General features: G+C 24.5%; 1 protein-coding gene across 10 annotated transcripts in view; it reads left to right on the top strand.

Moving 5' to 3' along the window:
- ClC-a (chloride channel protein 2) overlaps nucleotides 1-14,678 on the top strand; it is a 76,310-nt gene that overhangs the window by 37,924 nt on the left and 23,708 nt on the right. For all 10 annotated transcript variants that reach the window (XM_065499064.1, XM_065499071.1, XM_065499070.1 and 7 more), the window contains one exon: nucleotides 13,228-13,335. In XM_065499064.1, the coding sequence (XP_065355136.1) occupies nucleotides 13,228-13,335 (108 nt within the window). The remainder of the gene's footprint in view (nucleotides 1-13,227; nucleotides 13,336-14,678) is intronic.

The following is a 14,678-nucleotide window of genomic DNA, read 5'->3' as shown; positions in this document are numbered from 1 at the left end:
ATATGAAAGATTATCCAAGGGTCAAATTTTAATACTTATTTTTTTGGAAAATACAGCAAATATTTCGCATTTTTTAACAGATGGCAATTTTGTCCAAGATTAAACCTTTATTTGCAGAGGTCAGGAAGAAAATGTTTCCTGTGCATAAAATAAACTGTTTTTTCTGTAGAGGTCAAAGGTAAAATTTTATAATCAGCCCAATTATGAAAAAAAATTCCTCGGGAGTTTTTTCCCTTTTCTCATTTTTCCTATTCAAATTCTATGTGCCGAATCTTATATACCCTTCACCAAATTATACTTTAAAATAAATTTTTTTAAATATTTTTAGGTAAACAAAATTTAATTTTTTTTCAAAATTGTTTTTTAAATTTTTTTAATAATTTTTTTTTAAAATTTTTTTTAAATTTTTTTAAAATTTTTTTTTAAATTTTTTTTAAATTTTTTTTTAAATTTTTTTTAAATTTTTTTCCAAATTTTTTTTAAATTTTTTTTTTTTTTGAAAAAAATGTATGACAAAAAAAAATTTTGATGAAAAAAAAATTCGGGTTAAAAAATATTTTTCCCGATTTTGACCCATTGTAGGTCCAACTTACTACAGCCTTATCTACATCGTTGCAATGGACTTTGAAATATCTATCATTAGATATCCATATTGTCTATATTAATGTCTTAGTAATTCAGATATAGATCAAAAATAGGTCAAAAATTGAGGTTGTAGCGGTTTTTTGCTCCGTTATTTATGGACCGATTTTGCTGATTTTAAATAGCAAAAATCTCAAAAGCATGTCTGACAGAATTATTGAAGATTTGGATCCCGAAGATATCTGTGGTCTTCAGAAAATTGATTTCAACAGACGGACATGGCTTAATCGACTCCGCTATCTATAAGGATCCAGAATATATATACTTTATAGGGTCGGAAATGAAAAATGTAGAAATTACAAACGGAATGACAAACTTATATATACCCTTCTCACGAAGGTGAAGGTTATAAAAACGAAAAGGGAAAAACTACCGGTGATATATTTGATTTTTCGAAATAAATTTGGGAAATTAACGATCCAAATCCTCAGAATTCAAATTGAATTTGAATGGAAATTCATATTGTTACGTTTTAACCTTTTCAAAACGTTTGTTTAATTCCTTTAAATAAACCGGATACTTTTGGTTGCAAATAAAAGCCGTTTAGTAGTTTGAAAATTGTAACAACTCTTTATTTATTTAAAATGTACAACAACAGAATTAGTCACTCAATGTTTTTTATACACGTTTATAAATTCGCAGAAATACAGACACACTTTATAATGTACACGAATTCAAAACTGGCGGTGAATTTTTTTTCATAATTGGGCTGAATATTTCAAATATTTAATAAAAATATAGCGAAAACTTTTCAATATTTTATGGAAATTGAAAGATACTAGGAGAAACTAGGAAATATTTCATAAAATTAAGTCCTTTACTGTGGAGGTCAAAGGTTACGTTTTTAAATATTTAAGATTTTTTATGGAAATATAACAAATTGATGAATATTTTCTTTAAGAAAAATATTTCCTGGCCCTTTCTACTGCTAAGGTCAAGGGTCAAACTCTTCAATATTTAAAATTGTTCATGAAAATATAGCGAAATGTTTTTTTTTTTTTAATAGATTTGGAAGAAACTTGATGGAAATATTTTCTGATAATAAAATTATCACTTTTACTATGGAGGTCATAGGTCACATTTTTAAATATTTAAGATTTTTTTTATGGAAATACAACATATTGATGAATTTTTTTGTTGACATAGTTTAAGGAAAATATTTCCAGGCCATTTCTATTGCAAAGGTCAAGGGTCAAACTCTTCAATATTTAAAATTATTCAAGAAAATTGATGAAAATATTTTTTGAGGATAAAATTATAACTTTTACTGCAGAGGTCAAAGGTCAGGTTTTTAAATATTTAAGATTTTTATAAAAATATAAGAAACTGATTTAATTTTTTTTAACAAATTTTAAAGAAACTAAAGAAACTGCAAAGGTCAAGGGTAAAAATCTTTAATATTTAAAATTATTCAAGAAACTTGATGAAAATATTTTCTGGGCATAAAATTATCACTTTTACTGCAGAGGTCAAAGGTCAGGTTTTTAAATATTTAAAGAAACTAAAGGGAAATATTTCCTGGCATTTTCTACTGGCAAGGTCAAGGGTCAAACTTTTAAATATTTTATATTTTTTAAGAAAATACAGCAAAACATTTAGTATTTTTTAACAGGTTTGAAAGTAACTTGAAGGAAATATTTCCGGAGAATAAAATTATCACTTTTACAGCAGAAATCAAAGGTCTAATATTTAAATTATTTGAAACATTTCCTGAATATTTAAAAAAAAATTTAAGGAAATATTTCCCAAGGCAAAAATTAATACTTTAACTGCAGAGGTCAAAGGTCAAGTTATTGAATTTTTAGGATTTTTCATTAAGTATGTTACAAAATGATGAATTCATGGGAAATATATTTCCTGGCCCTTTCAGCTGTAAAGGTCAAGGGTGAAACTTTTAAATAATTGATACTTTTCAGGAAAATATAGCAAAACATTTTGTATTTTTTAACAGAATTGAAAGAAACTTGAAGGCACTATTTGCTGAGGATGAAATGATTACCTTCACTGCAGAGGTCAAGGTTTAAAATTTCAAATATTTTATATTTTTCATGAAAATATAGCGATTTATTTTGTATTTTTGACGAACTTTAAATAAAAATGAGAAAAATAGTAAATTCTGATCCTTTCTATAGCAAAGGTCAAGGGTCAAATTTTTCAATATTTGTTATTTCTTCGTGAAAATATAGAGAAATATTTCGTATTTTGCAACATATTTGAAAACAATTTAAAGGAAATTAATCCTGAAGATAAATTTATATTTTTCAAGCACAAATGTTTAAATATTTGATATTTGTCCTTGAAAATATAATCAAATGGTTTTATTTTAATGCGTTTTTTTAGAAAAATTTACTTCCTAAGGCTAAAAATAACCTTTTAACTATAGAGGTCAAAGGTCAATTTTTTAAATATTAACGATTTTTCATGAATATAGAGCATTAGCCTAGTGAATTTTTGACGAACTTTAAAGAAACATATTAAAAATACTTTCTGGCCGTCTCTGCTGTAAAGGTCAAGGGTCAAACTTGTAAATATTTGATATTTTTTCAGGAAAATATAGCAAAACATTTCGTGGTTTTTAACAGATTTGAAAGAACTTTGAAGAAATATTTACTGGGGAAAACACAGTTCAAATAGTTAAAAAAAATTTAATTTATACTGAAAATACTTAATCAAACATAAGAGGTTTCAACAAACCATTTTCCTTCTGTTGTAAAGGTTAGAGGTCAAATATTTTAAATTTTATATGTAAATATGATGAAATATTTCATATTTTTAATACAACTGAAGGAATGTCGAAGGAAATATTTTCTAAGGATAAAATTAATATTTTCACTGCAAAGGTCAAAGGTTAAATTTTTAAAATATTGCAGATTTGTCCTGAAAATATAGCCGAATATTTTTATTATTTTATACGTTTTAAAGAAACTTGGAAAAATTACTTTTTAAGGCTAAAATTAACCATTTAGCTATAAAGGTCAAAGGTCAATTTTTTAAAATTTGAGATTTTTCAAAAAATTATACATTTTATTGTTTTTCATTTCTTAAAGGATTTTAAAAAAAGTTGTGAAAAATATTTTCTGACCTTTTTACTGCAGAGGTCAAAGTTGAAATTTTTTAAATATTTGATATTTTTCGGCAAAATATTGAACATACTGAATATTTTCTAATGACGAACGACGATTTTAGTTTTTCCAAGAAAATTATGAGAAATATTTTGAATTTTTCGAAAGATTTTAAAGATTCTTAGGAAATATATTTGATTTTTCGAAATAAATTTGGGAAATTAACGATCCAAATCCTCAGAATTCGAATTGAATTTGAATGGAAATTCATATTGTTACGTTTTAACCTTTTCAAAACGTTTGTTTATTTCCTTTAAATAAACCGGATACTTTTGGTTGCAAATAAAAGCCGTTTAGTAGTTTGAAAATGGTTACAACTCTTTATTTATTTAAAATGTACAACAACAGAATTAGTCACTCAATGTTTTTTATACACGTTTATAAATTCGCAGAAATACAGACACACTTTATAATGTACACGAATTCACTTGAAAAACACAACACACTTTAAGGCACTAGATGATGCTTATTCGAATAGCGTCTCTGATAAACTCACTAACGACTGCAACCTCTGCCACTATTTATAACACTGCCATCTAGATTCTATTTAACTGTCTACGCCATCTGTGGTGTACTTTCTACAATGTTCTTTAACTGAATATTCGAATTCGAATATACGGTCGCAGCAAACAGCGTTGCCAACTTACGATCAATGGTCAACTGAACGCTTTTATTCAATATTAATAATGTCCACAGATATGTTACAGTTTGCTATTACAGCACTGCTATTTGAAAGCATTCTGCTACTTTTAAATCAGCCGTTAAAATCGTTACATTTGAATTCAAGTACAATTTCGTAACAATATTACTTTTATTCGCCAAAATATTCTTAATAATCTATTCGTGCAATAGAACTTCCAAAAATTTTGTAATTGAAACTAAAAATATAAAATTGGCCACAATATCTTATAAACTAATAGAAAAACTTACACGTTTCATCTTAATTTTAATACATAAAATATTCACCAAAAATATCCACATCTTTTGCTAATAATAGAAAATAATCCTCTTCAAAAAAAAAAAAAATAATAATCCCCTTCTCTAATACATAAATCTAATCTAAAACTTAAATATTTTTATTAAATTAATTTAAATTTTATTTAGCATTTCTATTAGAAAACAAGTGACTAAATGAATATAAAAGCAAAAATTTAATAATGCCTTAAAAAAAAGTACTTGAAATCTTTTTTTCTTTTTTCTATATAAATATTTAAATTTATTTTTATTTTTTTTTATTTCGTTGTGGCATTTTTGTATGTCACTGCCATTGCTAACGTCTGTTGTCTTCAAAATTTAACAGCAACAACAACAAATACAAACAAACAAATATTTTATTTACGAAATATTCGCATAGACCTCTGACTATGAATTAAATAAAAATACTCTTACAAAATTTCACATGTTTTCTACAACAGATATACAAACATATAAAAACAAAATGCATCATGAGAAGAAAAAGAAAAATCAAATATAAAAAAAATGCTTGTCTGCTTTGAAAAAAGATTTTTTGCCAAGAAAAATAATATTCGTTGCAGAAAAAAACCATGCAGACAAATGAGTAAAATAACAAATTGCTAAATTAAAATAGTTTTACACAAAAACACATACTTTTACATTTAGAAACAATAATAAAGGGGCTTAATTAGGTGTTAATGAAATAAATATAGAATTAATAATTCAAATATGCAGCTAAAACCTCTAAATAAATAATAAAGTTGACATTACTAAATGTTACTCCTACTTTGCTGCAACTACTATTACTACTGCTACCATTTTACTTAACTGTGTGTGTTGTTTACAAACTTCTCTGAGAACTAAAATAACTCGTCCCTTTATTTAAATTATGCAAATTACCACTTATTTTTTTGTGATTATTAAATAAATTACTTAAAATATTAGTAATAAAGTTATTATAAATTGTTTTTCTTATGAAATAACAGATTTTTTATGAAATTGAAGCTCTTGTGATTTTTTAAATGTTTATCTATTATTTTGAAACATTTGTACAATATAAATTTATTTAAAGTATTGACCATTGTTAGCTATGACCTTTTTCCATCTTTCTGGCAACATATGGATTCTGAGCCAAAAGAACTGCTTATCTGTTGATGCCAAGAACGAATCAAGCCAATTTCGGATAGTGTATTCCAAAGTGAAATGTGTTCCAGAGGACCGTTCTGCATCGATCGAAACAAATAGCAACCAGTGTTTAAAAAGCTTCGATAACTAACAAATTTTTAACTGTTGCTACAACTACTGCTTCAAAAAAGTGTATGTAGCGGTAGCAGTAGCATTTGTCTTTTTTCGTTTTCTTGTTTTTTTAAAACTACTGCTACCTTCAAAATATAAAACTCTTAACAGAGCAGTAGTAATAAAACATGAATTGTAAATGGAGTAGTAGTATAAAAATACAAATCATTGCTACTGCTCTATATTTTAATTTTTAAGGTAGCAGTAAAGTAGCAGTTGATGCAGCAGTTAAGGTAGCAATAAAAGTAGTCAAAAAAGAAAATCTTCAGTCATAACACCAAAATTGGCAGAATTAAACACTGTGTGTTGTTTTTGTTTTGATAGAGTTTGAAAGAATTATTCGATTTTATTCGTCTCAGATGTTCGTGTTGCTAACAGAAAGATCGTGTTTTCTGTGTGTATAACAAAAAAGCCGAACTTTTGTTTACAACACGACCAACTTACACAAATATACATTCACAACAACAACACATAATACTTTTTTGGCTGAAGATTTTTATTTCTGACTTATTTTATTGCTACCTCAACTGCTACTTAACTGCTACTTATTCTACTACCTCAACTGCTACTTCTATTACTACTAAATTTTAAAAGTAGCAGAATTAATAAAAAACTAATGACTGCTACATCAAAACTTTTTCTTTTTTAAGGTAGCAATAGAAAATAAATTACTCTGCTACTTTTAAATTTTTCTTTTATTAGTACTACTACAACTACTGCTACCAAAATGTGAAGGTAGCAGTAGTAGTAGTAATTGATTGACTGCGAGTTTTTATTAATTTTTTAACTAGACTACTTGTGTTTTTTCATTGCTACTGCTACTTGTAGTCTAGTTTTTTAAACACTGATAGCAACCACTTCATTCTAAATACTTTTTAAAAGGTATTGCAACATGTGGCCGATCGTAGTCATGATGGAATATTACGGCTTCATGTCTGGCCGCATATTCTGGTCGTTTTTCTACCAATTCTCGCTTCAAACGAATCAGTTGCGTTCGGTACAGGTTCCCTGTGATGGTCTGATCAGATTTTAGCAGCTCATAATAGATGGGACTCTTATGCCCCCACCAAATACAGATCATTACCTTAGCACCATGGATATTGGACAATTTTGTGAAAATGAGCGTATTCACTTAATTATGAATAAATTCGAAAAGAATCCATCGATTTTTATAATCGATATCTCATTTTGTTTCTATTATATGTGGCTTTGCGATAAAGCAATAAATCTAAACAATTTCTGCCGTTTTCGATTTTTCATGATTTTTTAAAACAAAAAAAATTGATATTATCACGTAAAAGATATATTTTTTGCTTCAATTTGTTATTATAACTCCGAAACTATTGAGCCGATTGAAACACAATATATTAATGGATTAAAGGCTATGTAAATCTCAACTTTTCTATTTTTATTTTAATAACATTGGACTAACCCTTTTTGAGTTATCATTAATTATGTGCAGAAATGTCTAACAAAATTTATAATTTTACTTAAAAATTTTTTGAAAAAAGAATCTATTCATAGAATTGAAAAATTTGGCCATTTATGTACTTGGGTAGCCATGATGTATCAAATCTATATAATGCCCTGCAGTTCATTGCACTAGTTCCGCTACGTCGAATTCGTTGGCCACTAAGAACTACTACTAGTGAATTTTCAACCCACTCGCAACGTTATTGACTGGTGAATTTAACACGGGGATGTCATTGCAAGTGGCCGATTGGCACACTCTGCATAACACTTCACTATTCAATTCAGTAGTACAAATACTCCAACATTTGAGAAAAAAAGAAAAAATAAATTTTTCTGAGAGCGGGGTTGAACACATAACCTCTCGTTTTCTAGTCAAATGCTCTAACCACTAAACCACTGTGCTCTCAATTTTTGCATTTTCTACATCATCAATGGGAACGAAAACACAAACGTCCACATTCAGCATTACATGTGGCCATCGAAGTGGTATATTTTAGAGGATTTTATTTTTCATGAATTTAAATTCAAAAACTTAGGACAAATAGCTGACTATTGCTTATTACTGAATATGCTGGTGAAATGTAGTGCAATTAATAACCATTTAACTACCACTTTAGCAGCCACATCGAACTAGTTAGTTGTACAAGTAGTAATATAGCTAGTGAAAGGTTTCTAATTGGCACTTTTCAAACTGCTGGGTGGCTAGTCAAGCCTTGTTTTGCTGTTGACCAATATTATTGATTTTATGTGAAATTCGCCAATTTGTTTAGGCTTAGATATTAATTTTGATTTAGAAAAAAGTTTTTTTAATTATTTTTTTTATTAAATTTAGGATTTTTTGTTTTAAAATAGAGATTTTTTTCAAATTGACGTTTAATGAATAATTTTTTATTAACTCCTTTATTATTATATTAATATTTAAAAAAAAAACTTATAACACAGTGTAACAAATGAAGACTCTTTTTTGTGAAATAATAAATTTTTTACTGCAGAATTTTTTTGAGCGGTTTTTATTTTGGCGATTTTTGGTGAAATTTAAAATTTTAGTTTATTATAAAATTGGCGTTGACGTTTTTCGTGAAAGTTTTGATTTTTACAAAAACGATATTTTTGCAAAAAAAAAAAACGCCAAAATTTAGAAAAACAAGTAAGAGAGCTATATTCGGCTGTGCCGAATTTTAAATATTTTTAGGTAAACAAAAATTTTTTTTTCCAAATTTTTTTTTTTGTAAATTTTTTGGAATAATTTGTTTTCGAATTATTTTTATTTTGTTTTTAAAATTAAAATTTTTTATTTTTTTAAATTAAAAATTTTAGTTTTTTAAATTTTTTTGGTGAAAAAAAATTCGGGTTCCTATTTTGACCCATTGTAGGTCCAACTTACTATGGTCTTATATAAGTCGTTGCAAAGGTCTTTGAAATATCTATCATTAGATATCCATATTTTCTAAATTAATGACTTAGTAATCCAGATATAGTTCAAAAATCGAGGTTGTCCTGGTTTTTTCCTCATATCTCAGCCATTTGTGGACCGATTTAGCTGATTTTAAATAGGAAACTTCCCGAAATCATGTCTGACAGAATTAATGAAGATTTGGATCCCGAAGATATCTGGGGTCTTCTATAATTGATTTCAACAGACAGACAGACAGACGGACATGGCTTAATCGAATCCGCTATCTATAAGGATCCAGAATATATATACTTTATAGGGTCGGAAAATTATATTGGGGAAATTACAAACGGAATGACAAACTTCTCACGATGGTGAAGGGTATTACAAATCAACGAAATCTATATTTTTACTAAAATTAAACGAAATTAAAAAAATTGCTTATTTTACAATAAATTATTCATTTTATACAAAAAATCATAAATTTTACAAAAAAAAAACGCCAGATTAAAAAAATCGCAACATCTAATTAAGAATTTTTTAAATTATCATTTTTCTGATACTTATTTCTAGTTTTTAATGAAATTTACTTCTAATTATTTGACGATAAGTGTCAAAATGATATTTAGAATATCTCCAAAATTTACCTTTAAGCTTAAAACAAAATTGTTTGCTGGTATAATTATATGTACGTAGACGTATACGCAACAAAATTTCATATTTATTAATTATACGCTCAAGTGTCTAATTAATGGCTACTTTTACTACATGTAAGTAATCATGTAAATTTAAACAATTTTAAGATAAACATCTTACAAAGCACCTAATAATTAAGCACATTTACAACAATAACAATACTCAAACAAATATAAAATATTCATTAAATAAATGAAATTAAAGCAAAAAACTTTGAATGAAAAGTAATCTATTTTAAGCAAAATCAAGGAAACTACATGATTTTTAATGAAGACAAGGTGAAGAAACTGAAATTGAAAAAAAAACCTAAAAAAATTCCCTTGAATTGGTTTCACTTACATATAAACATTATTCATAATCAAACAACAAATTACAGACTAATTAAAATTTTATTAAAACAATATATTGTTTAGTTTTCTTAATGAAAGGAAATATGTATTTAATGTTTACTGTATATACAATATATTCAGTTGTTATTTGTTTAAAATACCGACTAGGGCCATTAAAACATTTAATTGTAACTGTAAAATGCAAACCTTCCTCATCCTAATTTACGATATATAACAAAAACAATAACAATAATTATATGGAAAATTCGTTATATTGTTGTTGTCTATTGTTTGTTTATGTATGGTTTTATTTACACATGTGTTTTTATTGTTGTCGTTATTTTGAAACAACCGCAATCATAATAAATAAGTCATTTACTCTCACTCCCTCTCACTCTCTCTCTCTCTTTCATTTAAGATGTCTGTCTGCTTTTGTTCTATACTCTTTTGCCTTTTTAAATACATTTTAAATTTAAACTATTTTTAAATATTTTATTTATTTTTTTCTTCATACTTATTTCATTTTATAATTGTTGTGTGTATTTTTTTCTTTCTTATTATTGTTGTTTTTGTTTTTATATGCTTTGTTTTGTCCACATTTCAAAATGAAATGCATAAAATGCTAATTTGTTTTTAATTTTACTTTTTTTTTTTCATTTACAAAAATACACTCACTCACACACACACATGAGTGCGGCTGCTGTATAGGAAACAGTCTAGGGAATAGTTGTAGAGTCACATAGAAACTTCTCGTAAATATAATATATAGTTAAAGTAGGGAATAAATAAAATTTGTTATTTTATAGGCTTGCTTTGATTTGTGTTTAATTTCGTTTTATATTAAATTTAAAAAATCATGTCTTTTAAAATTATTCGTAAATGTTTAAATTATTTGTCATATATTTTTAAAATATTTTTGTTTATTTTAAGAAAGTCTGGTAAATAGTAAAATTTCGGTTTTTATTTAATTTAAAAAATTATTTTATTTGGAACTGTTATTAAAAATTTTAAATTTATCGTAAATCTAATAAGTAGTTAATGATCCAATAAAATAATTTTTCTTATACCATAAGAAAGCCTTAATATAAAATTATTTTCGGTTTTTGATGATGAAAATTTTGTTTATATTAGAAAGCCTGGTAAACAATTAAAATTTAGATTTTTTTTAAATTTCATAAATTCTATTATTTGCAAAAATTAAAAAATTGTTTACATTTATCGTAAATATTTTAAATACTTAAAGCTCAAATTAAATTAAATTTCTTATACCATAGGAAAGCTCTGATATAAATCTAATTTCAGTTTTTGTTTGATTTAAAAAATCTTGAATTTCAAAATTTATCGTAAATATTTCTGTTATTTATTACCAGGAATAAAAAAAATTTATTTATTATTTGAAAACCTGTTACGTTACAAAATTTCGGCTTTTACTGGATTTCTTAAACTATTTTATTTGGAAAAGTTAAAAAAATTTTTACATTTATCGTAAATATTTTAAATACTTAAAGCTCAAATTAAATTACATTTCTTATACCATAGAAAAGATAAGGTATAAATCTAATTTCGGTTTTTGTTACATATAATAAATTCGTTAATTTGGAAAAGTTATAAATTTTTTAAAATTTATCGTAAATATATTAAATACTTTAAGTACTGTATATATCGATTTTGTAACACTATAAACTAGCGTTGGTTTTTATTTAATTTTGTATTTTGTTAAATTCGATAAAACGAAATTTTAAAAATTTATCGTAAATATTTTAGTTATTTTTGCTATATATATACAATATTTTTATATATACTGTGAAAGCCTGCAAAATATTAAAATTTCGGTTTTCGTTAAAACTTTTCAATTCTTTTATTTGTATAAGTTATACAATTTTTCAAATTTATCGTAAATATTTAAAATACTTAGGACAGCAATAAAATAAATTAAATTATATCAAGGAAAGTCTTCATATTGGTTTAATTTCGGTTTTTGTTAAATGTAATGAATTCGTTTATTTGGAAAATTTCCAAAATTTATCGTAAATATTTTAAGTTTTTTGGACTGCAATAAAATAAATTATCTTATATTAAAGTAAAGTCTTAATATTAGTTTAATTTCGGTTTTTGTTAAATCTATTGAATTCTTTTATTTGGAAAATTTATAAAAATTTTCAAATTTATCGTAAATATTTTAAGTACTTAGGACAGCAATAAAATAAATTATCTTATATCAGAGTAAAGTCTTAATATTAGTTTAATTTCGGTTTTTGTTAAATGTAAAGAATTCGTTTATTTAGAAAATTTAAAAAAAATCAAATTTATCGTAAATATTTTAAGGACTTAAGGCTGTAATTAAATTAAAAAAAGTGTACCATGGCAAAGCCTTAATTTAAGTTAAATTTCGGTTTTTGTTTATTTCATTAAATCATGACTTTAAAAATTTATCGTAAATTTATGAGTTATTTTTTGTACTCATTGATGACATTTTTGTATATTGTGTGAAAGTCTGTTAAGTATTACAATTTCGGTTTTTATTGAATTTTGGAAATTTTGTTGTTACAATAAAATAAACAATGTTAATATTTTTTGGAAACAATTTATTATGAAGTAAAAAACAATATGAAATGTTGCAAACCTGTAGTTTTAAACTAATCGAACAATTACATTATTAAATAAAAATAAATTAAATAATTTATTGCTTTACAAAATGAGTTGTTAATGAAATTTAACGTCTGGACATAACCCAGCAAATCATTTTGTTTCTCTTTGCTAAATTTTGAATAATATTTTAAACTTTTGTTAAAATTATTATAAAAGCAAATTAATTTCACTTTATGAACATTAAATTGAAATCTTTTTCAATGTCATTTAATGACGTCGTCGTCTACATATTTATAGAAAATTCATAAACGAAATTCTTCAGTCTGTTCTTTGTGCTGGCAAAAGTAAATCACGTTAAATAAAGCATTTGCAGATTTGTGTTTGAGTTTTAAAAATGAGTAAGTTAAAAGAATTTTTTTGTTATTTAAATACAAAAACTTTTATTACAAAGTAATGGGTTAAAATGATGATATAATTACTATTTAAAACTTAGAACTTTGATATTAAGAGTGCAAATTTATTTTCAATATTTTATTCAAAAATTTTGTTGGGTATTTGTTCTCAATAAATTATAAAATCTTTGTTATTTTTATATGGGAAACTCATAAAATAATCAATTTATTACTTGCAATTGTTTAATAGAATTAATATGTAGTAAAAATTCTTTATTACTTTTCTCAATAATTTTTGAAATATTTTTTAATAAATTATTTTGAAATTATGTTTCCCTTAGATGTATGGCCGTTATACCAAAGATTTAGGAGAATTTGCAAAAGATGAAGCCAGAAAACTCAAATTACTTGAAAAGAGACGAAAATTGGAGGACAAACAGAGGAACAAGGTAAGTTGTAAATTAGTTTATTTTTAACAATTTATTTATTACAAAATTTACTATATTTAATTGAATTGAAATTAACACTGGATTCTACATATTTGCAAAAAAAAAACACTGTTTAAAAATTATATAAACAATAAGCAAACAATATTTTTAAGGTAAACATACTTTAAATAATTAGTTGTTTATTAGAATAATATTGAAATAATGACGTTGTATGTAGTATAATATTTTTATAGTGTGCTAAAAAATAGAAAAAAAACCTAATTAAATTTTGTATTATAGACTGCAAAAATAAAATAGTTTAAATATTTATTTTATTTTAAAAAGACTTTTATACATTTATACAGCTGTTAGTTTTGTTTAATATTAGAATTTTATTAAGTTTTAATTCATGTTTTTAAAACCATATTTCTATTTGAAATATTTTATTTCAGTTATTTGTTACCAGATATAATGACATTTTTTTATTTGAAAGCCTGTTAAATAATAAAATTTCGGTTTATACTGGTTTTTATAAATTCTATTATTTGGAAAAGTTAAAATTTTTTTCACATTTATCGTAAATATTTTAAATACTTAAGACTCAATTTAAATTTAATCTAATTCAAGTCTAATTTCGGTTTTTATTTAATTTAAAAAATTTCGACTTTCAATATTTATCGTAAATATTTAAGTTATTTGTTAGCAAAAATAATGAAAATTTTGTTTATTATTTGAAAGCATGGTAAATAATACAATTTCGGTTTTTACTAGATTTCATAAATTCTATTATTTGGAAAAGTTAAAATTTTTTTTCACATTTATCGTAAATATTTTAAATACTTAAGGCTCAAATTAAATTAAATTTATTATAGCATAGGAAAGCTCTAATTCAAGTCTAATTTCGGTTTTTATTTAATTTAAAAAATCTCGACTTTCAAAATTTATCGTAAATGTTTAAGTTATTTGTTAGCAAAAATAATGAAAATTTTGTTAATTATTTGAAAGCATGGTAAATAATGCAATTTCGGTTTTTACTAGATTTCATAAATTCTATTATTTGGAAAAGTTAATTTTTTTTTCACATTTATCGTAAATATTTTAAATACTTAAGGCATAAATTAAATTAAATTTATTATAGCATAGAAAAGCTCTGATGTAAATCTAATTTCGGTTTTTGTTTAATTTAAAAAATCTCGACTTTGAAAATTTATCGTAAATGTTTAAGTTATTTGTTACATAAAATAATAAAAATTTTGTTTATTATTTGAAAGCATGGTAAATAATACAATTTCGATTTTTACTAGATTTCATAAATTCTATTATTTGGAAAAGTAAAAATTTTTTCACATTTATCGTAAATATTT

Source organism: Calliphora vicina, chromosome 1, assembly GCF_958450345.1.
Source record: "Calliphora vicina chromosome 1, idCalVici1.1, whole genome shotgun sequence".
Classification (NCBI taxonomy): domain Eukaryota; kingdom Metazoa; phylum Arthropoda; class Insecta; order Diptera; family Calliphoridae; genus Calliphora; species Calliphora vicina.
Note: the sequence above shows the minus strand (reverse complement) of the source record. Positions and strands in the feature narration are given on the sequence as shown.